The following is a 26,996-nucleotide window of genomic DNA, read 5'->3' as shown; positions in this document are numbered from 1 at the left end:
CTCGCACGTGTGCGGGCGGCAGGGTTGGGGGAGCGGCGTTCTAGTCAGGGAACTGCCGGTCACATGCCGGCTCAGCATGAGAGCCTATTGTGTTAAAAATGGTGTCAGAGGTTGTTTTCACATATAACCATGCTATCTTGCATATCTATTAATTCTGGTTTTGGGATGCAGGTTGCCCTCCCGCTTTCAGGGGGGGGCGCAGTTTTGGGTCCCCTGCCAAATTATTTGGGGCTCTGTACGTTTAATTTTTAGTTTATCCGCCTTGCATCACAATACCAGAATTAGCAATTTACGTGTTTTCACTTCACGGTCTCAGAAAACACAGGTTTTTCGTTTTCCGGTTCCAATCTGCTTCTGTCTCCTGGTCTTTACGTATGGCCGGGGTCCCCTGGCCCTCCCGGGATCTCAGTGCCTCCCAGATCGCCCAGGTTGTCAGTGTTTCCTGGATCGCCCAGGTTGTCAATGTTCCTGGATCGCCCAGGTTGTCAGGGTCCCTTGATCGCCCCGCTTGTCAGCGTCCCTGGATCGCCCAGGTTGTCAGTGTCCTTGGATCTCTCAGGTTTTCAGTGTCCCTGGATCGCCCTGGTTGTCAGGGTCCCTGGATCGCCCAGGTTGTCAGGGTCCCTGGATCGCTCAGGTTGTCGGTGTCCCTGGATCGCCCGGGTTGTCGGTGTCCCTGGATTGCCCGGGTTGTCGGTGTCCCTGGATTGCCCGGGTTGTCGGTGTCACTGGATTGCCCGGGTTGTCAGTGTCACTGGATCGCCCCGGTTGTCAGTATCCCTGGATCGCCCAGGTTGTCAACGTCCCTGGATCGCCCAGGTTGTCAGTGTCCCTGGATCGCCCAGGTTGTCAGTGTCCCTGGATCGCCCAGGTTATCAGTGTCCCTGGATCGCCCAGGTTGTCAGTGTCCCTGGATCGCCCAGGTTGTCAGTGTCCCTGGATCGCCCAGGTTGTCAGTGTCCCTGGATCGCCCAGGTTGTCAGTGTCCCTGGATCGCCCAGGTTGTTAGTGTCCCTGGATCGCCCAGGTTGTCAGTGTCCCTGGATCGCCCAGGTTGTCAGGGTCCCTGGATCGCCCAGGTGGTCAGGGTCCCTGGATCGCCCAGGTTGTCAGGGTCCCTGGATCGGCCAGGTGGTCAGCGTCCCTGGATCGCCCAGGTGGTCAGCGTCCCTGGATCGCCCAGGTGGTCAGCGTCCCTGGATCGCCCAGGTGGTCAGCGTCCCTGGATCGCCCAGGTGGTCAGCGTCCCTGGATCGCCCAGGTGGTCAGCGTCCCTGGACCGCCCAGGTGGTCAGCGTCCCTGGATCGCCCAGGTGGTCAGCGTCCCTGGATCGCCCAGGTGGTCAGCGTCCCTGGATCGCCCAGGTTCTGTCTTCGTTTAAATGTCAGTGTCTCTGGATCGCCCAGGTTGTCAGTGTCCCTGGATCGCCCAGGTGGTCAGTGTTCCTGGATCGCCCAGGTGGTCAGAGTCCCGGGATCGCCCAGGTGGTCAGTGTCCCTGGATCGCCCAGGTGGTCAGTGTCCCTGGATCGCCCAGGTGGTCAGCGTCCCTGGATCGCCCAGGTTGTCAGTGTCCCTGGATCGCCCAGGTTATCAGTGTCCCTGGATCGCCCAGGTGGTCAGCGTCCCTGGATCGCCCAGGTTGTCAGTGTCCCTGGATCGCCCAGGTTATCAGTGTCCCTGGATCGCCCAGGTTGTCAGTGTCCCTGGATCGCCCAGGTTGTCAGTGTCCCTGGATCGCCCAGGTTGTCAGTGTCCCTGGATCGCCCAGGTTGTCAGTGTCCCTGGATCGCCCAGGTTGTCAGTGTCCCTGGATCGCCCGGGTTGTCAGTGTCCCTGGATCGCCCGGGTTGTCAGTGTCCCTGGATCGCCCGGGTTGTCAGTGTCCCTGGATCGCCCGGGTTGTCAGTGTCCCTGGATCGCCCAGGTTGTCAGGGTCCCTGGATCGCCCAGGTTGTCAGGGTCCCTGGATCGCCCAGGTTGTCAGGGTCCCTGGATCGCCCAGGTGGTCAGCGTCCCTGGATCGCCCAGGTGGTCAGCGTCCCTGGATCGCCCAGGTGGTCAGCGTCCCTGGACCGCCCAGGTGGTCAGCGTCCCTGGATCGCCCAGGTGGTCAGCGTCCCTGGATCGCCCAGGTTCTGTCTTCATTTAAATGTCAGTGTCTCTGGATCGACCAGGTTGTCAGCGCCCCTGGATCGCCCAGGTGGTCAGCGTCCCTGGATCGCCCAGGTGGTCAGCGTCCCTGGATCGCCCAGGTGGTCAGCGTCCCTGGATCGCCCAGGTTCTGTCTTCGTTTAAATGTCAGTGTCTCTGGATCGACCAGGTTGTCAGGGTCCCTGGATCGCCCAGGTGGTCAGCGTCCCTGGATCGCCCAGGTGGTCAGCGTCCCTGGATCGCCCAGGTGGTCAGCGTCCCTGGATCGCCCAGGTGGTCAGCGTCCCTGGACCGCCCAGGTGGTCAGCGTCCCTGGACCGCCCAGGTGGTCAGCGTCCCTGGATCGCCCAGGTGGTCAGCGTCCCTGGATCGCCCAGGTTCTGTCTTCGTTTAAATGTCAGTGTCTCTGGATCGACCAGGTTGTCAGTGTCCCTGGATCGCCCAGGTGGTCAGTGTCCCTGGATCGCCCAGGTGGTCAGCGTTCCCGGATCGCTCAGGTTGTCAGCGTTCCCGGATCGCTCGGGTTGTCAGCGTTCCCGGATCGCTCGGGTTGTCAGCGTTCCCGGATCGCTCGGGATGTCAGCGTTCCCGGATCGCTCGGGATGTCAGCGTTCCCGGATCGCTCAGGTTGTCAGCGTTCCCGGATTGCTCAGGTTATCAGCGTTCCTGGATCGCACAGGTGGTCAGCGTTCCTGGATCACCCAGGTTCTGTCTTCGTTTTCTAAAGCCACCCTTCGGGGTATTCAAAAGGAGGGGAAGGGGTCCGTGAGCCATAGGCAACCTGTGTCTGGTAAATTGTTCAGGGATCTTTTTCGTCATTGGATGGTAATCCTTTTTGGGCCCTTCACTAACCTGATTTTGAAAGCGGCCATGCATCTCACCTTTTATGGATTCCTCCGGCCCGGTGAGGTTCTGGCGGGTTCAAATCGCCATAACCATCCTCTGAAGCAGCATCTGTTATGGGGCCAGGGCCATTACACTCCCCTGCTACCTTCCACCAAAACCATTCAGACGGGACCCCCTTCTGAGGTAAATTCTATCCCACGCTAAACGATTGGTGCCCAGTTCAGGTGCTGCGTCAACTGCTAGGCCTCATCCAAGGTTCATCACCAGATAGCCCGCTCCTGCCACACGCAGGCAAACTTCTCAGCACCCTCAGTTTACATCTTCATCCGTGCCCTCGCCCAGGGTCTAGGCTATGACCCCAGGGTAAATTCGGGCCACTCATGTCGCTAGGGGCAGACTCCGCTGCTTCTCGGCATCAGGTGCCAGCTCATGTCATCCGGTCCATGGGGCGGTGGCGGCCCTCCTGCTTCACTAGGTATATACCCAATCCTCGAGTAGAGATATCTTGCGCCTTTCGATCACTGGCTTTGTAGTTTGCAAAAAGTGTTGTACCTAACTGATGTTTTTTGCCCCCTTTTTTTCACTGGTGTACCCGCGCCGTGGCTCCCGGCACAATTCAGCCACTATGTTCAGGGCAGGTGTCTCTGCGTGCGCCGACGTTGTCCTAGCCCTGACCATAAATATAACATATTTGTATCACTCCTTGTTGTTATTTACATAGAGAGAATTATATTCTTTTATATGTCCTATAGATATTTTCTTTTATTTTTTATTTTTTATTTTTTCATCCCTATTGAATTATCTAACATCTTGATCCTATTTTTATTTTTTATATATGTTTTTATTTTTTATTATTTTTAATGTTTACTTTTCTTTTATTCCTTTTTCAAAAATTTTTATCTTTTTATTTCTGTTTTTTTGTTTTTTTATTTTATTTTTATTGTTGTTTTTGTGTTTTTAATAAGTTTTTATTTATTTTATTGTTTTGTATCTTTATATTTTCATTATTTATTATTTAATATTTTATTATTTTATCTCTTTTTTTCTCTTTCTCTCTTTTTGTTCTTTTTTTTCCCTTTTTCTTTACTTTTTATCTCTTTATCCCCCCTTCCCCCCCCCCAAATTTCATTCTTGTTGTTTCCTCTCATTCATACTGTAATATCTGCTTATAATTATTTTACTGTTATTTTTCCTATAGGTTCCTTTTCCTCATTTCCTCGGATATCTTCCTCTCTAAAATGTCCACCAGGATCAAGGATTATAGGTCAGTACCTCATTTGTTATTGTTGTTTGTACCGTCCGATTGGATAGATGACATTTCTCTGTCCACGATTTTTACCATTTGTAGTTCTTTATATTATATTTATTGTTTTAGCTTTTGGGGGCCTCTCACAATGATCTCCATTAGAGTTCCTTATTTAATTTTTCTTTTTTTCTTTTCTTGTTCATCTTTTTTCACTTTTGTTTGTTGAGTATCATCTTGCCATTAACTCAAAAATTATATTATTATAAAAAAAAAATGTTATTATTATAAAAAAGGAGAAAAGGTGAATCCTTCATTTAGGCCATTCGGTGCTAATGCATGGAGGCGGTATATCCACCTCGTCTCCTCTTGCTGGAGTTTCTTATCTATACTCCCTTGTCTAGGGTTTGTCTTTATTTTCTGTATCCCCCATATCTTTAGGCCTATGGTTTGGCCCTTATGGAATCTCTGCAAATGTCTGGATAAAGGTGTTTCTTCCGTTGTATTTAGGACACTAAAATGTTTTGAAATCCTTCTTCTAAATTCTTGAATGGTTTTTCCTACATATAGCTTGTTGCACTCGCATTGTATTCCATATACAATACCCGTGCTTCTGCAATTTATGTATTCCCTAATCTGGTAAACTTTACCATCCACAGGATTTACAAATTCCTTCTTGGGTACCATGTATTTGCAGAAGCTGCATGCCCCGCACGGGTATGAGCCTTTCGTTCTTAGCCAAGTTTCTTTTTTTCTGATAGTTTTTTGAAAGTGGCTTTTCACCAACATTTCCTTCAGATTTGTTCCACGTCTGTATGTGATACTTGGATTTTTTGGAAGTATCTGTACCAAGTCTCTGTCTGATTTTAAGACATGCCAATGTTTTTTCAGGATATTGTACACCTGTCTGTTCTGTACATCAAATGTCCCTATGCATCTGATCATCTTATCAGTATTTCTCCTTTTTTCCTTCAGAAGGTCATCTCTATCTGTACTTTTTGCTCTATTGTATGCCTGGTGCAACACTTTCTTCGGGTAGCCTCTTGTTCTAAATCTAGAGTATAGAATTTCACTTTCTCTAGTGAAGGCCTCAATGTCAGTGCAGTTCCGTCTTGCCCTAAGATATTGTCCTATGGGGATTCCTTTCTTTAATGGTTCTGGATGAAAGCTCTGCCAGTGTAGGAAGGTGTTCGTTGATGTAGATTTCCTATATATCTCTGTTTGTATCTTGCCTCTCTCATCCATCATGATTTTTAAATCTAAAAAGCCAATGCTGTGCTCCTGGATCTCCATGGTAAATTTAAGGCCTAGACTGTTGGTATTTAATTCCTCCGTGAATTGAATAAATTCTGTTTTTGTCCCCTCCCAGAAAATTAAAATATCATCTATAAATCTCCCCCAAAATAATATTGAATCCGTGTATTTGGTATTGGCTTCTGTGAAAACGTGCTGGTCTTCCCACCACCCTAAAAATAAATTCACAAAACTTGGTGCACAAACCGTGCCCATTGCGGTCCCGTGTGTCTGTAAATAATAAGTGCCGTCAAAAATAAAATAATTGTGAGTGAGAAGAAATTGTAACATTTCTATTACAAGCTCATTGTGATTGTGAAAGTGAGTCCCCTTAGTGTATAGATATCTTCGGACTGCTTCTATTCCTAACTCATGACTTATGCTTGTGTATAGCGCCTCAACATCGAGGCTCGCTATTAAAGTGTTGGGGCTTACTTCGATATCTTTCAATTTTCTGACCATATCTAATGCATCTTTAATGTAGGATGGGAGGCTTGCAACGAATGGTCTGATCATTATGTCCACGTATGTACTGATGCCTTCACACAGATTGTCGTTTCCGGACACTATCGGTCTGCCAGGTAAGGGGTCTCTTTTTTTGTGTACCTTAGGTAAGGCATAAAAAGTTGCTATTGTAGGGTATGGATTGAACAAAATTTTAAATTCTTCTTTCGAAATTAGGTTCTCTTTTTTGGCATTTTTCAGAAGGGTCTCAAGTTCTTTTTTGAATTTCTCTGTGGGATTTAGTTCTAATTTTTTATATGTTTTCCCATCCCTTAATAATCTATTTACCATGTCGATGTAATATTCCTGTTTCATCAAAGGGCTGTATTGGGGGGGAAAGGGGGGGCATTAGCATGGCAGGATGTATTATATGCATCACAGGCAGCTGTACTGCTGCATCAGTGCCAGGGGGAAAGGTCTCATCTAGTGCCTGAACTAGTGTTTGGTCCGCAGTAGGCAGAGCTCCTCAGCTGAGGACGGCTCGCTCTGCCTGTTACCCATGGCGACCGGGAGCGGGGACACTTGCTGAGGTGAAGTAGCCTGCTGTGGTGGGAACAGCGACTGCTGCTTGCGCCGGAAAAAAAGTGGGTGGGGAGGAGGCGTGGCCTGCGCCCGTGCAGGCCGAGGCGCCGAAGCCTGCCGAACACCTACGGCAGAAGTGCTGGTGCACTGCTTCTGCCGCCGGCTCCGGGATCGCACTGATGCAGGTACCTGTGAGGGGCTGAGGCGTGCGGGTGGGCAGATTGTTCTAGTGGGCCGCCTGCCACCCGCACGCTCCGGTTGCTGTAGTGGAGGGGGAGGGGGGACCGCCGGGACAAGCGTCAGCTGCTGGGGTACTTGTAATCCCGCCAGCAAGCGGGAGAGAAAAGTCGGGCCCTCAGTATTCAAGTGAGCAGCTAGAGCTGCTATCAGATCCTTCTCTGTGGTCATACCTGCGCTGAAAATTGCAGTGCCTTAAGAGGAAGGGACAGCCGTCCCTTGGGCCCTTCTAAAACAGCCCAGCCCTACCAACTCAACATCCAATCAGGAACCAGGGGAGGGGGGTGATATAGGCATGCAGTACCACCCTAACTTTCTTGTCCTGCTCTGCCCCCCCCCCCCTTTTCAGATTACACCACTAGCCTATCTGCTAACTAAATAACTTAACCCTAAAGCTCCCTAAATTCTCGACAGACCAGGACGACTTCTTTTAACCCTTCGGCGCCCTCTACATTTCTGTCACTATTTAATGCTGCCCTCAGTGAGGTCAGCATAAAGTTGATGACAGGATCCCTTTAAGATGTTTTGTCTCTGAGAACCAGGAGGAATGGACCTTGTTTTTGTCTTTTGCAGCGTTTGCCATAAACAATCGTAGACAGGAGTCCACTGGTAAGTCACCATTTTTTGGGGCATATGGGTTTCACCCGCAATTTGGCACATTCCCTGGTACGGATACTTCTGGTATCCCTGAGGAGGAATGTTTTTTGTCATCATTGTCTTCTATATGGCAGAAAATTCTAAATAACTTCATGAATATGGGCAACAAGTATAAACGTGTGGCTGTCCGGAGACATATGAATGGTTGGGACCTGTGGGTGATTTTGTGTGGCTGTCCACAAGAAATATCAAGTTGAAGGTTCCTTCTTGGAAGTTGGGTCCCAAGGTTTATTGGTGCATATAAGATCACGGCCAATATTAATCCTGTAGCTTTTCGTCTTGAACTTCCTCAGGCCCTGAAAATTCATAATGTGTTTCACAAATCTTTGTTGAAGAGATATGCTGAACCTTTGGAGTCGTCCCCCTTGTCACCCACTCTTGTCAGTCATGGTGGATGGCAGTTTGGAATTCCAGATCGACAAAATTTTGACTCCCGAGTTCTCCGTAGATCTCTTCAGTATCTTGTTCACTGGAAGGGTTATGGACCAGAGGAGAGGATGTGCCAGTCATTTGGTGAAAGCCTTTCACAGGTCTCATCCGGATAAAGTTGGTCCTGGGTGCCCGGAGGCAACCAGTAGAATGGGGGGGTGATAGATCAGTGAGACTGGCAACATGTGGTTTGATCTGACATGTTTTCCGTTTGGATCAAATGACGTCTGTGTTGTTTCTGGTGCTTGCCGCACCTTCTTTTCCCAGGTGTGGCTATTATGGTCATTTAACCTTCTCTATTGTTGTTTCTTCCACTATGCCAAACGGTTTAGAGCTTCAGTTTGAGTTGTGGGTAGCTGGTGTGTGGATCTCGGCTGAATTCCTGGTGCTGCCATAGCCACTTGAAGTTAAGTGTTTACTTTCTCTTTTGCATTTTGTTTGGGTTATTTTGTGTGTTGCATTTCCCTGTCATTTGTATTAAGGCCTGAGGGCGACTCCTGTTCGTCCTTCTTTTTGGAGGAACAGGTTGTCTCAGTCCTGAAATTAGTACCAGGGTCCTATAGGGTGAGTTAGGACATTAGGTATTCCGGTGTATGAACTCACCTACCTCTGGGGTCTGTTCATACTGGTAGTTAGTCAGGACTTTGATTAGGATTTTACTAGGAGGTGTCCATGTCCTTTCCCTAGTTTCCAGGCCTTATTCCCTCACCCCTTTTCCTACTATGTTCGGTGTGGTGTTTCCCTCCCACACCTGAATGTGACATCCTGAGGCTAGTTTCACACTAGCGGCAGGGGAGTCCGGCAGGCTGTTCCGGCGGGTGAACAGCCTGTCAGATCCGTCCTGCCGCTAGTTCACGTGTGCCCCGGACTGCCACTGCTTCCCCATTGACTATAATGGGGGCGGGAGCTGAGTTCCTGTGACAGCACGGCAGAACACGGCGAGAGGCATCCGGACTAAAAAAAAATCTTTTAAAAAAATCGCCCCTTTCCCAAAAATGTAAATAAAAAAATGAAAACTATAAAAAAAATTACACAATATGGGTATTGCCGCATCCGAAAGCGCCCATACTTTTAAACTATTAAATATTTTTCAGATATGGCAAAACAAAACAAAAAAACGCAATTTAAATTCCCCCCACCCCTCCACCTCCTCAGTGCTTTACAAATTACCCGAAAAGGTGGAAAACATAATAAAGGATATTGATTCATATCCCCTAATATATTATCATCTATATCTTTCTACTCCGTTTTTTGGCTTGGTGGTGCTGCCGGTAATTTTTTTTCAAATACCTATATATATATTGAAGGAAAAATCTACGCAGCACTCGTCTTGTAAAAAACGCAGTGTCTTTATTCACACACGTGACACAAAAATAGGCAACGTTTCAATCCCCTTCCGGGATCCTTCTCAAGCCAAGTGCCAAGGGATTGAAACGTTGCCTATTTTTGTGTCACATGTGTGAATAAAGGCACTGCGTTTTTTTACAAGAAGAGTGCTGCGTTGATTTTTCCTTGAATATACAAGCCTATGGTCAAAGGCAAGATGCTTGCACCTGATAACCTCTAAAGTGAGTGCTGCCGGATTTCATATACTATATACAGGTCCTTCTAAAAAAATTAGCATATTGTGATAAAGTTCATTATTTTCTGTAATGTGCTGATAAACATTAGACTTTCATATATTTTAGATTCATTACACACAACTGAAGTAGTTCAAGCCTTTTATTGTTTTAATATTGATGATTTTGGCATACAGCTCATGAAAACCCAAATTTCCTATCTCAAAAAATTAGCATATTTCATCCGACCAATAAAAGAAAAGTGTTTTTAATACAAAAAAAGTAAACCTTCAAATAATTATGTTCAGTTCTGCACTCAATACTTGGTCGGGAATCCTTTTGCAGAAATGACTGCTTCAATGCGGCGTGGCATGGAGGCGATCAGCCTGTGGCACTGCTGAGGTGTTATGGAGGTCCAGGAGGCTTCAATGCGGCGTGGCATGGAGGCAATCAGCCTGTGGCACTGCTGAGGTGTTATGGAGGCCCAGGATGCTTCAATAGCGGCCTTGAGCTCATCCAGAGTGTTGGGTCTTGCGTCTCTCAACTTTCTCTTCCCAATATCCCACAGATTCTCTATGGGGTTCAGGTCAGGAGAGTTGGCAGGCCAATTGAGCACAGTAATACCATGGTGAGTAAACCATTTACCAGTGGTTTTGGCACTGTGAGCAGGTGCCAGGTCGTGCTGAAAAATGAAATCTTCATCTCCATAAAGCTTTTCAGCAGATGGAAGCATGAAGTGATCCAAAATCTCCTGATAGCGAGCTGCATTGACCCTGCCCTTGATAAAACACAGTGGACCAACACCAGCAGCTGACATGGCACCCCAGACCATCACTGACTGTGGGTACTTGACACTGGACTTCAGGCATTTTGGCATTTCCCTCTCCCCAGTCTTCCTCCAGACTCTGGCACCTTGATTTCCGAATGACATGCAAAATTTGCTTTCATCCGAAAAAAGTACTTTGGACCACTGAGCAACAGTCCAGTGCTGCTTCTCTGTAGCCCAGGTCAGGCGCTTCTGCCGCTGTTTCTGGTTCAAAAGTGGCTTGTCCTGGGGAATGCGGCACCTGTAGCCCATTTCCTGCACACACCTGTACACGGTGGCTCTGGATGTTTCTACTCCAGACTCAGTCCACTGCTTCCGCAGGTCCCCCAAGGTCTGGAACCGGTCCTTCTCCACAATCTTCCTCAGGGTCCGGTCACCTCTTCTCGTTGTGCAGCGTTTTCTGCCACACTTTTTCCTTCCCACAGACTTCCCACTGAGGTGCCTTGATACAGCACTCTGGGAACAGCCTATTCGTTCAGAAATTTCTTTCTGTGTCTTACCCTCTTGCTTGAGGGTGTCAATGATGGCCTTCTGGACAGCAGTCAGGTCGGCAGTCTTACCCATGATTGCGGTTTTGAGTAATGAACCAGGCTGGGAGTTTTTAAAAGCCTCAGGAATCTTTTGCAGGTGTTTAGAGTTAATTAGTTGATTCAGATGATTAGGTTAATAGCTCGTTTAGAGAACCTTTTCATGATATGCTAATTTTTTGAGATAGGAATTTTGGGTTTTCATGAGCTGTGGCCAAAATCATCAATATTAAAACAATAAAAGGCTTGAACTACTTCAGTTGTGTGTAATGAATCTAAAATATATGAAAGTCTAATGTTTATCAGTACATTACAGAAAATAATGAACTTTATCACAATATGCTAATTTTTTTAGAAGGACCTGTATATATATATATATATATATATATATATATATTATTATTATTTTTTTTATTATTATTATTATTTAGGAGGGGGGGGGGGGGAATAGTACGGGCCGTCATGGTAGATTCAAGGAAACGGAATTACCGGTAAGTCTAATTGATGTTTTTCCATTTCATCCACCATGACGGCCACAATGAGAGGTAACAAATGACTAAGTGGGTGGGAATATCGCCTGGAGAACCCTCCGGCCAAAAAGAGTCTCATTAGAGTCCGGAAGACAAAGACAGTGTCTCACAAAGGTATTTACACTTGACCAGGTTGCAGCCTTACAGATCTGGTCAAGTGAGACACCTCCTTTCTCAGCGCAAGAGGAGGCAGTGGCCCTAGTGGAATGGGCTTTAATGACCCCAGGGCTGAATTTGCCCTCAATCAAATAGCAACACTCAATGGTGGATCTAATCCACCTAGCTATGGAGGATTTAGAGAGCTTTTTCCCCCTATTTCTCCCTGAGAACTGTATTAGAAGATTATTATCCTTCCTGAATTCCTGGGTAGTCTCAAGATATTGAATGACTGTATCTCTGACATCTAATAGGCGTATTTTATCGTCTGTCCCTCTATCCTGGGACCTGGTAATGGAGGGTAGAAATATCTCCTGGTTATGGTGGAAGGAGGAGACCACTTTAGGGAGGAACCCGGGATTGAGCTTTAAACGAATGTGATCCTCTTTGATCTGGAGATACGGTTCCTTGCAGGAAAGGGCCTGAAGTTCTCCAATATGTCTGGCTGAGGTTATTGCTATCAGGAAAGCTGTTTTAGGGAAAGGTGCTTTAAAGAAATATCAGACAGCGGCACGAAGGGAGGTTTTGTTAAACCTTCTAGGACGGTGTTTAGGTCCCAAGTGGGAGCCCTAGATTTAAGAGTAGGTCTTAGTCTGATTGCTGCTCTAATAAATCTCCTGACCCACCTGTGATCGGCTAGGCTGGAGTCGTAAAAGGTGCTAAGAGCCAATATTTGTACCTTCAGGGTACTGGGTCTCAACCCTAATTCCAAACCGTTCTGAAGGAAATCTAAGATTTTATTGATGGGAGGAAATGAGGTGTCAGGGTGATCCACCCCTAACCAGGAACAGTATCTTTTCCAGATTTTAACATAGATGGAATATGTAACTTTCTTCCTACTGGCTTTGAGGGTGAGGATTACTCTATTTGAAAGGCCTCTACTTCTTAAGGTCTCGCTCTCAGGATCCAAACAGCTAGTCTGAATATTATTGGGTTGGGATGTAGAAGAGGGCCCTGGACTAGCATGTCTCTCTGAAAAGGGATCTCCCAAGGACCCTCCAACGACAGCTGTTTCAGTGTGGAAAACCAGCTTCTTTTTGGCCATAGAGGAGCTATCAGGATTAGAGTGGTTGGTTCTCCTAGGAACTTCTGGATGACTCGAGGGATTAGAGGTATTGGAGGGAACGCGTGCGCTAGTCTCCATTTCCAGGGTATTGATAGAGCGTCTATGGCCCAAGGTCTGTCCCCTGGATTTAGGGAGCAAAAGAGATCTACCTGAGTATTTCGTTTGGAAGCAAATAAATCTATTTCAGGATGACCCCATATTTCGGATATCCTTTGACAGATCCTCCTGTTCAGGGACCATTCTCCCGGATCTATTCTCTGCTCAGGTAGTCTGCCACTGTATTTTTGCATCCTTTCAAGTGGACAGCGGAGAGCAATAAGTTGTTTCTTTCTGCCCAAGAGAAGATTCTTTTTGCCACTTTTCCTAGCAGGCTAGACTTTGTTCCTCCCTGGTGTCTCAGATATGCCACCGTTGTGGTGTTGTGGAACAGGATCTTTAGATGCTGATCTTTTAACAAACCTTCTCCTTTTGTTATGGCCTTGAGAACTGCGTATAGTTCTCTGAAGTTGGATGAATTTCTTTTTATGTCCTCTGGTCAGGTATCCTGAAAAAATGGTCTCCTATTTTGGCTCCCCTGCCCTTGAGACTTGCATCCGTTACTACTTGAACCTCTGGACGGTTCCGCCAATCCAATCCCTTGAGTAGTCTTTTCCTTTGTTTCCACCAGTTGAGATCTGATTTCACAGATTGTGGTATCCGGATCAGTCTGTCCAGGTCTCCCTGTCTTTCATTCTCGTGTGGCTCTGGCACCAAGGTACTGATGGTAGGCAGGCGGTTAGGCTTCCTAATAAGCTCATGGCTTCCCTGATGGAGCATCTGTGAGATCTCTGAAATGCCACAACCTTCTTTATCAGAATCTCTGTTTTGTCCTGAGGAAGAAAGGTTTTTAGTAAGGTTGAGTCCAGTTCTACCCCTAGGAACCTTATTCTCCTGGATGGAGTGGTTGTGGACTTCTTTTTGTTTATAATCCAACCGAGATGCGTTAGAGTTTCTGAAAACCTGTGAGTTGTCAATAGGTTTTCTTCTTTTGTCCTGCTGAGAATGAGAAAGTTGTCGAGGTATGGAATGATCATTATGCCCTCTTGGAGAAGATAAGCCACCATCTCTACCACGAGTTTTGTAAAAATTCTAGGTGCAGAGGAGATGCCAAATGGAAGAGTGACGTACTGGAAGTGGTGGATTGAACTGTCCGAACCTTTTAGTGCGAACCGTAGGTACTTCTGAGAGAGCTGGTGAATAGGGATATGATAATAGGCATCCTTGAGGTCGATTGACGACATAAATGCCCCCTTTTGGATGAGAGGAATTGTGAATGAGATGGTCCGCATCTTGAACTTCCTGTATAGAATGGACCCGTTTAATGGCTTTAGATTTATTATAGTCCGGAAGGACTGGTCTGGTTTCTTTACCAAAAAAAGGTTGGAGTAGAATCCCTTTCTCTCTTATGGTTTTGGAACTCTTTGGATTACACCCAGACTCAGAAGATCTCGGACGCCCTGCCATATCTTTGGTAATTCTGCCCTGTTTTGGGAAGAGATACGGAATCTCTTTGGGGGGACTGATGTGAATTCTTGTAACCCTGGGAGATGATATATAGTGCCCAGGGGTTTGAGGTGATCTGTTCCCAAGAAGATAGGAAGCGCATCAGTCTGCCCCCTACCTCGGCATCATTGCTGTTTGGCCTGTCTGTTTTGAGGATTAGGGATGAAGCGTCGCCCTCTTCCTCCTTTAGGGTAGCTCCATCTTCCAGATTTTCCTTTATTCCTATAGGATCTCTGTTGGGGTTGAAACTGACGAAACGGCTTCCTTTTAGTTTCTTTATCCTCAGGAAAACTCTTTTTCTTATCTGCAGCTCTTTCTAGAATTTTGTCTAGAGTGGGTCCAAATACAAATTCTCCCGAGAATGGGATAGAACAGAGTTTGGCTTTGGAGGCTTTGTCCCCTGACCAGGCTTTCATCCATAGCACCCGGCGGGCGGCATTGGAAAAAGCAGCTTCTTTTGCGGAGAAGCGGATCGATTCCGTGGAGGCATCAGCTAGAAATGCTGTAGCGGATCGGAGAAGCGGGATAGAATCACAAATCTCCTCTCTAGAGGTTTTATTTTTCAGATGTTCGTCGAGCTCTCCTAACCAGATGTACATAGCCCTGGCCACGGATGTTGCTGCTATGTTTGTTTTGATCCCAAACATCGCAGATTCCCAGGACTTTTTTAGCAGCCCGTCCGCTTTTCGATGCATTGGATCGCCAAGCTGAGAGGAGACCTCGAAAGGTAAAACCGTTCTCTTTACCACTTTGGCCACTTTTTTCTGGATCAAACCACTCTTCCATAAATCATTTCCCGTATATTTTAGTTTATTGGGAAAACGATGGATGTCTTTGATCTAAGACCCCCGAACATCTCATCCGGGACAGTACAGGGTTTATGGGGTGTCCTCAATCTCCATTGTAGACCTGACAACCCTTAGCAGTTCCTCCATTTAATCCGAAGAGAAAAAATATTTTTTATCCTCATCCAAAATCTCCCCCTCATTATAAATTTGTCTGGATGAGACGGAGGCTTCTTCAGCATCCTCAGCATCTGAGGATATAACAAAGAGCTTGCGTTTCTTGGGAGGATTAGGAGTACTGCCGGGAGTCAACATAGAAGGCAAGGAAGACTTAATCTCGTCCAGAATAAAGGATTTAATCTCTGTAAGAATATTTGGTTGTTCTTCCTTCCAGATTTCAGCTGTGCAAGACTTGCAAAGTCTTTTCTTATAATTCTCCGGTAGCCTTTTTGAGCAAGCATTACACTTTAGTAACTTCACTTTTGCTTTACTCTTTAGTACCCTGGAAGTGAGGGAACAACCAAATATACCACAGGGGGGGGGGGGACTCACAGTACTGACGGCAGAGGGATCAGGACCTTCGTGGCGGGGAGTAGGTGTCACCGACATCGTGGTGATTGCAGGCAAATGCTGGCTTGAATCGCGATCTCTTCAGCAGCCCCGGCGTGTGCCTGCGTCGCACCAAGCTCTGTATAGGTGCGTGCGTCGGCGCGGTCTGCCTCCTAATGCTTGCACTTCATGCGCCGCACCTACTCCCCTGGCCGGTCATGTGGATGCAAGAAAGACGCCAAACACAGCGCGCGAACCTCAGTGTGAAGCCGGCACCCCAGACTGCTTCCTGATGCGAGGAAGGAGGTCTCGAGGAAAGGGAGGACCGCATGCCCCAGCATAGGCCGGGGGGACGAGGGTCCTAGTTGCTCCATGCTGTCCAGCCTTAGCCCTTGCCGCGGGAGGACAGCAGGAGATTCCTGTAGGAAACAATCTTGAATAGGATACTTCAACCCTCCCGACAGGAGGGCTCTCTCCACATGTTGGCCCCTGTAGGGGCAGGAAAGCACTGAGGAGGTGGAGGGGTGGGAGGAATTTAAACTCTTTTCACTTGTTCCTGCCCCTACAGAGGTCAAGGGTCAATATCATTGTGGCCGTCGTGGTGGATGAAATGGAAAAGTCAAAATGGTTGATTAGCTGTTTTTTTGGTCTCTTCACCTCCCACAAAAAATTAAATAAAGTAAAATTAAATTTCATAAATAAAAAAAGTGATTAAAAAAATACCCCAGAATAGTATGAATGAAAACTACAGCTCATCCCTCAAAAAATTTGCCCTCACACAGCTCCGTACACATAAATACAAAAAAATTATAGAGGTCACAATATGGCGAAGAAAAGGAAAAAAAACTTTTTTTTTCAACTTTTTTTCAGTATTAAAATGCAAGAAAAACTATACATATGTAGTATCGCCGTAATTTTATTGACCTGGAGAATGGAAGGAACAGGTCAGTTTTACCATATAGAGGACACCGTAAAAAGAAAAAAATAATAATTTTCCTCACTACATCGTTTGCAATATTGCCGGTAAATTGTGGAATTAGAAAATGCAACTTGTCCCGCAAAAAGCAAGCGATCATACAGCTATGTAAACAGAAAAATTTTAAAGTCCTGGAAAGGCAGGGGGTAAAAAATGAAAATGCAAAAAAAAAAACTCCGGGCTGAAAAGGTTAACTGTAAGGTTTAAAATATAAGTCATGAACGGAATATATGTCTTCCTAAACAGGATTTATCAGATGTTTTATAGAAGCCGTTATGTGATATCAATTTAGCTTTTATATCCAAATATACAACCTGAAATGAAGACAAAGTCTATGACCCAGTGATATATTGTTTCCTTATAATGTGGCCATATGGCTTCTCTCTTGTGTGACTTCACTAATGACCCCTAATTATGGCTTTAGAAACAAAAACATTTTTCTCATTCTGAATGCTGCTTCTCTCATGTGTGATTCCTCTTATGTTTAAGACTTGATTTCTGTGTAAAACATTTCCCACATTCTGAACATGAATATGCTTTTTCTCATGTGTGACTTCTCTCATGTCTAACAAGGGATGATTTCCGTGTAAAACATTTCCCACATTCCGAACATGAATACGGTTTCTCTCCCATGTGACATCTCTCATGTCTAACAAGATTTGATTTCTGTGTATAACATTTCCCACATTCTGAACATGAATATGGCTTCTCTCCTGTGTGACATTTCTCATGTGTAACAAGATTTGATTTCCGTGTGAAACATTTCCCACATTCTGAACATGAATATGGCTTCTCTCCTGTGTGAATTCTCTTATGTTTAACAACATTGGATTTATGTGTAAAACATTTCCCACATTCTGAACATGAATACGGTTTCTCTCCCGTGTGACATCTCTCATGTATAACAAGATGTGATTTCTGTGTAAAACATTTCCCACATTCCGAACATGAATACGGTTTCTCTTCCGTGTGACATCTCTCATGTATAACAAGATGTGATTTCAGTGTGAAACATTTCCCACATTCCGAACATGAATACGGTTTCTCTCCCGTGTGACGTCTCTCATGTATAACAAGATTTGATTTCTGTGTATAACATTTCCCACATTCTGAACATGAATATGGCTTCTCTCCTGTATGACATTTCTCATGTGTAACAAGATTTGATTTCTGTGTATAACATTTCCCACATTCTGAACATGAATATGGCTTCTCTCCTGTGTGACATTTCTCATGTGTAACAAGATTTGATTTCAGTGTGAAACATTTCCCACATTCTGAACATGAATATGGCTTCTCTCCTGTGTGAATTCTCTTATGTTTAACAACATTGGATTTCTGTGTAAAACATTTCCCGCATTCAAAACATGAATATGGTTTCTCTCCTGTGTGAATTCTCTCATGTTTAACAAGATTCGATTTCTGTGTAAAACATTTCTCACATTCTAAACATGAATACATTTTCTCTCCTTTGTGACATCTTCGGTGTGTAGAAAGTCCTGAGCCGTTTGTGGATTCTTTACCACAATGAAACCTTTTAATCCTTTTCTGACTTGTACTTGCGGTAACAATCGGTGATTGGTCAGGAGAGGGTTCCTCATAACTAGGATTATATGACAGATCTGTACTGTGAAGTCCTGGATGTACATTAAGTGTAATGAGGTTTTCTCCTGAAGAGCGATGCAGGATATCTTCATCTAGTGGTAACATGACATTTTCACATTTCTTACTGAGATTTTCTGTAAAGATAAAATTTAAAACAAATTTTCATATTTTTTTTTGTGTGCAAACTAGAGAGTAAACAAACGCATAACCATCCAATTAGGCTGGAAGTCGATCCAGCAGGAAGGAGAAGCGTTCATTCATTTGGAATCCATTCCTGACTTTGGCCAAAAAAACTGCACTTGTGATCCCAGCCTTACAAAGCTTCTATAACTTCCTGACAAAGTCCAGGATTCTGGTTTACACCAGGTCATGACTTTTAATACATACAGTAAATAATGACTTAACAGAACTAAAAAAATTGAAAAGCCTGACCATGTCTGGAAACAATGGGAGCATCGTAAGCCCCACCCCTGCAGAACCTTAAAATCCCCCCTTTTTGGACAGATTATAAGAGCAGCACAGATCAGTCACTGGTTATCTACCAGCAAGTTCACACAGAGCAGATCAGCTGCAGACATTTCTGTGACTGTCCCGCTGCCCTGAATGTGGCTTGTAATAATCCATGCACCTGCTGCAGAAACAACCCAATACATGGAAATGTCTACAATAAATGTGCCCTGTGTGAACACGCTCTAACACGCTCTAATGCAGCTGGAACATTCTGGGACATGCAGTTACTGCCAGAAGTCACACGTTCAGTCTGAAGGGGATGAGCAGATAATCGCTGAAGTGATGGACAACATGGTCACATCTAGCAATTTAAAGCCGATGTCAGACAAGAATTGAAATTTTTCACATTTTATTGAGACCCCAACGACTTACATAACACACGCCTGTTCTACATCGGTGACAAACAGTCGTACAGGGGCGGACATTGCCCATAAACTCCATGTATGATCTACAATATATATACAATGCAGAACACGGATTGTACAAGACGTCTCTGTAGTATAGTCTACTATACCGGCCCGATGGAGGCCAGAAGGACACGCTCTCATCATGTGACTGGAGCTCTATGGATATGACTGACATATAAAGAACACGTAGCCTCTAATGTAATGTGAGAAGGAACTGTGGAGCTCCTCCATTACATGTCACTGCACACACGTGTATACACTGCACATGACAGCTCTTACCCTGTGATATAAGAGGCTGGTGCTTCTCCATTACATGTCACTGCACACACGTGTATACACTGCACATGACGGCTCTTACCTTGTGATATAAGAGGCTAGTGCTCCTCCATTACATGTCACTGCACACACGTGTATACACTGCACATGATGGCTCTTACCTTGTGATATAAGAGGCTGGTGCTCCTCCATTACATGTCACTGCACACATGTGTATACACTGCACATGACGGCTCTTACGTTGTGATATAAGAGACTGGTGCTCCTCCATTACATGTCACTGCACACACGTGTATACACTGCACATGACGGCTCTTACCTTGTGATATAAGAGGCTGGTGCTCCTCCATTACATGTCACTGCACACACGTGTATACACTGCACATGACTGATCTTACCTTGTGATATAAGAGGCTGGTGCTCCTCTATTACATGTCACTGCACACACGTGTATACACTGCACATGACGGCTCTTACCTTGTGATATAAGAGGCTGGTGCTCCTCCATTACATGTCACTGCATATACGTGTATACACTGCACATGACGGCTCTTACCCTGTGATATAAGAGGCTGGTGCTCCTCCATTACATGTCACTGCACACACGTGTACACACTGCACATGACGGCTCTTACCTTGTGATATAAGAGGCTGGTGCTCCTCCATCATGGCCTCCTTGTACAGATCCTTGTGTCCTTCTATATACTCCCACTCCTCCATGGAGAAATAGACAGTGACGTCCTGACACCTTATAGGAACCTGACAACACAATGACACCGTCATCACCCAGACCCCTCCAGTGCTGTTACTGGAGAATTTCCCAGCATTCCCAGCAGTGTCACCTCTCCAGTCAGCAGCTCCATCATCTTGTGGGTGAGTTCTAGGATCTTCTGCTCATGTATCAGGGGGTGAGGGGGAGGCTCTGTGATGGGGGGAGGGGTCCTACTCCACCTTCCTGACTCCTGGAGATGGATGATGGGAGTCACACAGTCCCCTGATGTCTTCTTCACTATTGTGTACTCCTGTGGATGGAGAGAGACACTTAGGGAATAAACCCTTCAGGGGCCATGTGCTCTCCTCCGGCCCTCTCCTCCTGGTACAACGTGCCTACTTACCTCCTCATGGCTCCTACAATATGACTATTGGTCACTGGTCACATGACACATCACTCACCATATTGGGGGCTGATCTTCAGGTTCTCCATCACTTGGAAGGTCTGGAGGCCGTTCTCCAGGACCCTGGACTCTTCCTATCACTTCCTATGATGGATTCTCCTTCCCGATGTCTGACTTGTTACAGAATACAATACAGAGGAGAGAAATCTAGAAAAGTTTACCTCTCTGCTCAGCAGGGAGATGATCTCCAAGGTGAGGTCCAATATTCTTCTGCTGATCTCCTTCCTGTCCATCCTTGGTGGTCATTCAGGAGAAGAGGAGAGAACTGGAGGAGCTGGAGGCTTCTAGTACTGCAGGCGCCTTTATGAGAAGAGGAGAGAAAATCATCCAGGGGACAAAACCAGATGTCACCTCCAGAACCGCACTTCCTGATCGTCCTACGGCAGCAGAGATTGTGATTAAGTCCTATCCCGACAACTTGCAGAAGATATAACAGCATAACAAGTTAATTGAATAATTAACACACTATACATGCCCATATAAGCCCCTCCTTAGTAACAGACAAACAAGTTTTTTTTCTTTCTGTGCAGAAGGTCACAGTATGATTTTCCAGCATTTTAGATACAGAGAGTTGCGAGACAGTGAACGTCTCGCAGGATTTTACGATATATTACTTGCATGGCGGCAGTGCATGAGCCATAGGTATCAGTCATTGGGCTGTCCCCGGGATGGCACGTAGAAGCGCCGGCCGGGAAGAGAGTTGCGGGGTTAAGCAGCCGAGTGATGTCACACCGGTGACGCGGACAAACACGGTCGTTCTAAAGCGGGAGTTTTAAAAGACGGCCGGATCCTGTAAGTAAACCCTCGCACTCTAAACAGGGCAGCCGAGTCTCATTGCCAGTAATGTAAGTAATGCTACTGTGAAAGCAGCAGCGGAACTTTCATTTTACCATAACTGCTGTCTGTACTACTGTGAAAGTGAGATACAGGTAGAAGTAATGTGATGCGGATGGTTACTGTGAAAGTGCCTATAATTAGTATGCATTATTAATAGTCTGTTAACAGGTATTGCCAGGGATTATCCTTATAGTAGCTTTTTATACTATAGATGTCCAGATCGTCAGCTTCAAATGGAAAGAGGACTGGGAAGTCTAGACACAGACAGTGCCACTCCTGTATACAGCCCTTGCCGTGGGAGGATGTATGTGAGCTTTGTGCAGCACTACCAGAAAGGCAGATGCAAGAAACTTATGAAAACTTCCAGTCAGAAGCACAGTCATTTTTTACATGAGTCAAGTCCAATATGTCAGAAATAATGAAGGATGTGGAACCCTCGACAAAGAGGCGTAAAACTACAATACATGCTAGTTCGCTTCCTGCATCTAGTATTTCCCTTTCTAAATCTTCCTCTGACTCGGAGGATACTCAGGAATATGAGTAAAAATAAAGTCTATTAAACACGTCATGGAATCAGATAGGGATGTGCAGAATAAGGCACCCAAGGAGGGGTTATATTACTTCCCTGTGTCAGCTGCTAAGCTGTTACCATCTCACCCCTGTCATAATACGTGGCTAAAATCTGTTTGGGAAAAACCTGAAGGTTGGGTGGACCTGGGCGGCAGATTTTAAGCTGTATATTAGACAGATCTGGAAGCCGCGTCTTCTTGGCAGAATCCACCTAAGGCTGATCTTGCGCTAGTCGGCCCTGTTGAGTGATCCTATGGATAAAAAGTCAGATACTCTGGCCAAGAAGTCTTATACGGCATCAGCGGCTATTTCTAAAATAGCCTTGGCATCCGTTCCAGTCGCCAGGTCTCTCAGAATCTGGTCAAGCCAGACATTGAAGAAGGACATTGAAGAAGGCGTCCCAAGAGAGGATGTTTAATCAGCCGCATAATAAAGAATGCGGCTGAATATTTATGCGACGCTCCTTTAGATACACTGAGGTTATCATCCCAAAATTTGGCAATCACTAACTCAGTGAGAAGAGCTTTATGGATAAAGCAATGGAAAGGGGATGTGTCATCAAAAAAAACTTCTGTTCATTACCCTTTTTTCCAGGAATCTTCCCAGGTACCAACAAAAAAGAACCACAAAGGTTCAGACGCAGGTTCAGAACATCCCCAAAAAGTCAGAGGAATTACAAAGCCAATCGCTTTGGGCGATATGGCCAAAGGAGGGCCCAGAATACCGCATCCAGCTCCAAGGCGAAACCCGCTCCCAGTCATGACGCCACCTTACCCCGCCACCAAAAAAGACAGATGGGTTCTATCCATCATCAGAAACGGTTATTCCCTGGATTTCATAAAAACACCACCAGAAAGATTTTGTCTAAACAGCGAACAAGATCCGCATATTCTTCCCCTAGTACAAGAATTTCTGGACAAAAGAGCCATGGAGTGGGTCCCAGAACATCAACAAGGTTCTGGATTCTACTCAAGAATATTTTTGGTACCCAAACCAGGTCACAGGTGGAGGTTGGTGATAGATCGGACGATCCTCAACCAGCATATTCAGAAGTCCCATTTCAAAATGGAAACTATCAGATCAGTCTTCCCTCTATTGAGCGAGGGAGATTTCATGGCTACCCTGGATCTAACCGACGCCTACCTACATGTGCCAATAGCCCTGAGGTACAGGAAATTCCTCAGGTTTGCTATCCGGAATAGAGATGGCCTTGCGGTTCGCCCAGCGGTCATTTTGTGGCATACTTTGCACGTTCGCGCTTCGCCAAACATGCAAACATATGGCGATATTCGCGCCCGCCATATTCTTTTACATTGTGAAGAACTTTGACCCATGACACATCCATCAGGTGGTATAGGACAGCCAATTGAGACATTTCAGCACATGGACACACCCCCTACCTTATAAATAACCCTGATCTGGCCGCCATGTTACATTCAGTGTTTTGCCAGTGTAGGGAGAGGTTGCTGTGTGGAGCAGAGACAGACTGTTAGGGACACCAAACGCTAGCTAATAGGGCCACAAAAGTAATTTTAAGGACTGGTATAGGTGTGCTATCGATAGGTGTGATACACAGAGGGGTGCGATATACTTATAATATACTTTCTAACATAGAAAGTATATTATAGTGCATTTGTATTGTGCAGCAGTTGTGTGGGGTTCTGCTGAGATACCGCAGCCACACAGAGTGACAAACGCTATTGGAACAAATTATTTCTACTGGTGAGATATACCAGTTGCCCCCCCCAAAAAACTGATTGAGGCAGAGGTGCGATATACCCTCTTCCACAAATACTGCTCTTCTATATGGACTTTTGTCACAGGGTCATTTTCAAAATGACAGGCAGAGGAAGAGGCAGGCCATTCCGCAGGGGTGGTAGGGGTTGGGCAGGTGCACCAGGCCGGAGCCTAAGTGAGAAGTTGCAGAAGGTGCGTGCGATTACGTCAAAGGGCGCACCAGATTTGGTTGAGTGGCTCACTCAGCCTTCCGCTTCTGCACCCTCCTCACTCTCTGCTGTGTGCACACCCAAAGACACCACCACCACCATATCCCCTCCGCTCGAGTCAGAGAAATTATTTTCCCATACATAACAAGACCTTACCGATGCGCAGCCATTCTTGGCATCGGATCAGGAAGAGGAGGTATCAACGGTAGCCACCCAGCAGTCTGATGACAGTACCCAGATCAGCCCAAGGAGGGTGGTCCCTGCGTGGCTGCCTACTCCGAGATCTCTAATGTGAGTGGTGGTGAAGGTGACGAATCCAATGATGACGCGTCGATGGACGTCACATGGGTGCCAACAAGAGAAGAAGAGGAGGGGAGTTCAGAGGGAGAGACGGAGCAGCAGATAGGGGGTAGAAGGAGGCAGAACTTACAGTGCACAAAAGGGAAAAAGCAGACTGCTAATGTATCTGGAACAAAACATGCACCATGCACGGTCACATCTTGCTCTCCCAGGCACATGGCTCCGCAGTGTGGGCTTTTTTTTAACGTGTTAACTGCTGACAATAGTGTTGCCATCTGCAGCCTGTGCTGTCAATGCATAAGTCGCGGTAAGCCCAACACTCACCTAGGGACGACCGCCTTAAGAAGACACCTGGCCTCCCATCACCAAGCCCAGTGGGAGCAACACCATCAGAAGCTGCAAAGCCACACGTCCTGCCTCTTCTCCTTCTCCTCCCATTTGTCCTCCACTCCACCTTCCACTGTGCTATTGTCGCGTTCATCTGGTAAAAGGCAGGTTTTCTTGCCCCAAATGTTCGAGCGAAAAAAGATGCTGACGCCGGATAACCCTCTTGCCCAACGGCTGACCGCTAGCTTGTCAGAACTGCTAGCCCGCCAATTAATGCCATATAAACTGGTGGACTCGGAGGCCTTTAGAACTTGTGGCCATTGGAACACAGCAATGGAAGGTTCCCGGAAGGAAATATTTCTCCCAGAAGGACATCCTAGAGCTATATGGCCACGTTCAGTGGCAAGTGAATGTATCTCTGGCACACAGTGTCGGTGCCAAGATACATCTGACCATAGACACGTGGTCTAGCAAACACGGGCAGGTAAGGTACATAGCTTTTACTGCCCACCGGGTGAATCTTCTGACGGCCGTCAAGCATGCAACCCGTGGCACCCGTGTAGATTTGGTGTTACCGCCACGGTTTGCATGCAGGCCTGCCTCTTCTCCTCCTCCTACTCCATCCTGTCTCCTCCTCGGCTGACTCCTCCTTTTCCAATGCTACTGCCTCTTCCACTGCACCCCCCAAGCTCCCCAGAACCTATTCGACGTGCCAAGTGAGACGTTGCCATGCTGTGCTGCAGCTGTTGTGCCTGGAAGCCAAGAGCCATACTGGTCCTACACTCCTTTCAGCTCTGCATTCACAGGCAGATCATTGGCTAACCCAGCTCAATTTGACAGTTGGTAAAGTGGTGTGCGACAACGGTGCCAATCTGCTGAGCGCGCTGAAACAGGGCAAAATGACACAAGTGCCGTGCATGGCACACGTCCTGAACTTAGCCGGGGTCCAGGACGTCTTGCGGAAGGCCAGGAGAATCTCTGTCCATTTTTAGAAGATCCATGTGACATACTGACATTCAGCGGTGACACCACCTGCCCGTCAGACGTCTGATTTGTGACAGCTCCACGCGCTGGAACTCCACCTTGTATATGCTGGATAGGCTGCTCCAGCAGAAATGTGCAGTTAACGACTACCTGTACGAATTCTGCGGCAGGACAGGTTCTGGGAGCTTGTTTTTTTCCCAGCGCCAGTGGCTGCTCATGTGCGACACATGCAGACTTCTGCGGCCATTTGATGAGATCACCAAATTGGTAGGTTGCAGCCAGGGCGCCATCAGTGACATCGTACCTTACACCTTCTTTCTGGAGCGTGCATTGCATTGTGTCATTGATCAAGCCGTCGAGGAGCAGGAAGATGAGGAAGTCGCAATGCTGAATGAATTCCCGGGGGGGGGGGGGGCTACTCCATCTGAGACAAGTCAACAGGCGTCTGAAGAAGAGTCAGAGGAGGATGGTGCCTGGGGGGAGGAGGACAAGCAAGAAGATCACTGCATTTACAGTGATTGTTATAACATGCATGTGAAATGTAATGAAATTAGGGTTGTTGCGGGTATCGAAATTTCGATACCCAATCGATACTTTTGTCCCGGTATCGATACGATACCGGGATTTCAGTTTTTTCTGCGCAGCCCAGTATCTCTGAACATGAGCGCGCTGCTATCGGCGCACTCATGTTCTCTCAGCAGCACGGGGAGAAGGAAGCTGTCCTCCCTCCCCCTGTGCTGCTGCCGCCAATGAGAAGAGAGGGGCGGAGGAGGGGCGGCAATGAGAAGAGAGGGGACGGAGGAGGGGTGGGCGCACTGTGCCACCAATGAGAAGAGAGGGGCAGAGGAGGGGCAGGCGCACTGAGCCACCAATGAGAAGAGAGGGGCAGAGGAGGGGCGGGCGCACTGCGCCACCAATGAGAAGAGAGGGGCAGAGGAGGGGCGGGCGCACTGCGCCACCAATGATAGGACTATTCCCATTTCCCACACAGAGCGGCGCCCAGCGATGTCTCGGCACTCACCATTAGTCCTGGGCGCCGCTCCGTTTGCCCGCAGTGCCCCATTACTGTCTCCTCTCCTGCTCCACATGCTGCTCATTACTATCGGAGCGATGGGAGGAGACATCAGCTTCACTAGTGGGCGTTCCTTCTCCCTGCGCTGCGATTGGACAGCGCTACAGCCAGTGAGAAGGAACGCCCACTAGTGAAGCTGATGTCTCCTCCCATCGCTCCGATAGTAATGAGCAGCATGTGGAGCAGGAGAGGAGACAGTAATGGGGCACTGCAGGCGAACGGAGCGGCGCCCAGGAATAACGGTGAGTGCTGGGACATCGCTGGGCGCCGCTCTGTGTAGCCTGATAGTAAAAGTCTGGAGTCCCATATAGTCAGTCTTTAACACAATACAGGAGGCGGGTGCCGGCAGCAAAATCGCATTGCCGGCACCCTGCCCCTGACAAGGAGCTGCGATCAGAGGCAGTTAACCCCTCAGGTGCGGCACCTAAGGGGTTAACTGCCGCTGATCTGCCAGTACCCGCCTCCTGTATAAAGGGGTAATTATCATTGGTGGTGCAGTGTGCCCCCCCTCAACCCCCTATCCCATTAAAATCATTGGTGGCACAGTGCGCCGACCCCTCTCAACCCCCAGGATAAAAATCATTGG

The 26,996-nt window shown here is 46.9% G+C and overlaps 1 protein-coding gene across 1 annotated transcript in view; it reads right to left on the bottom strand.

Annotated features, from left to right (window-relative positions):
* Nucleotides 1–16,366: 16,366 nt before the first annotated feature.
* The window catches only part of LOC122923014 (gastrula zinc finger protein XlCGF26.1-like), a 38,147-nt gene continuing 27,517 nt past the window's right edge, over nt 16,367–26,996 (bottom strand). The window contains exon 3 of the mRNA XM_044273804.1: nt 16,367–17,788. Coding sequence (XP_044129739.1) covers nt 16,945–17,788 — 844 coding nt within the window. The 3' untranslated portion in view covers nt 16,367–16,944. The remainder of the gene's footprint in view (nt 17,789–26,996) is intronic.

The sequence above is a fragment of the Bufo gargarizans genome, unplaced genomic scaffold, assembly GCF_014858855.1.
Source record: "Bufo gargarizans isolate SCDJY-AF-19 unplaced genomic scaffold, ASM1485885v1 original_scaffold_1157_pilon, whole genome shotgun sequence".
In the NCBI taxonomy this organism is placed as follows: Eukaryota; Metazoa; Chordata; class Amphibia; order Anura; family Bufonidae; genus Bufo; species Bufo gargarizans.
Note: the sequence above shows the minus strand (reverse complement) of the source record. Positions and strands in the feature narration are given on the sequence as shown.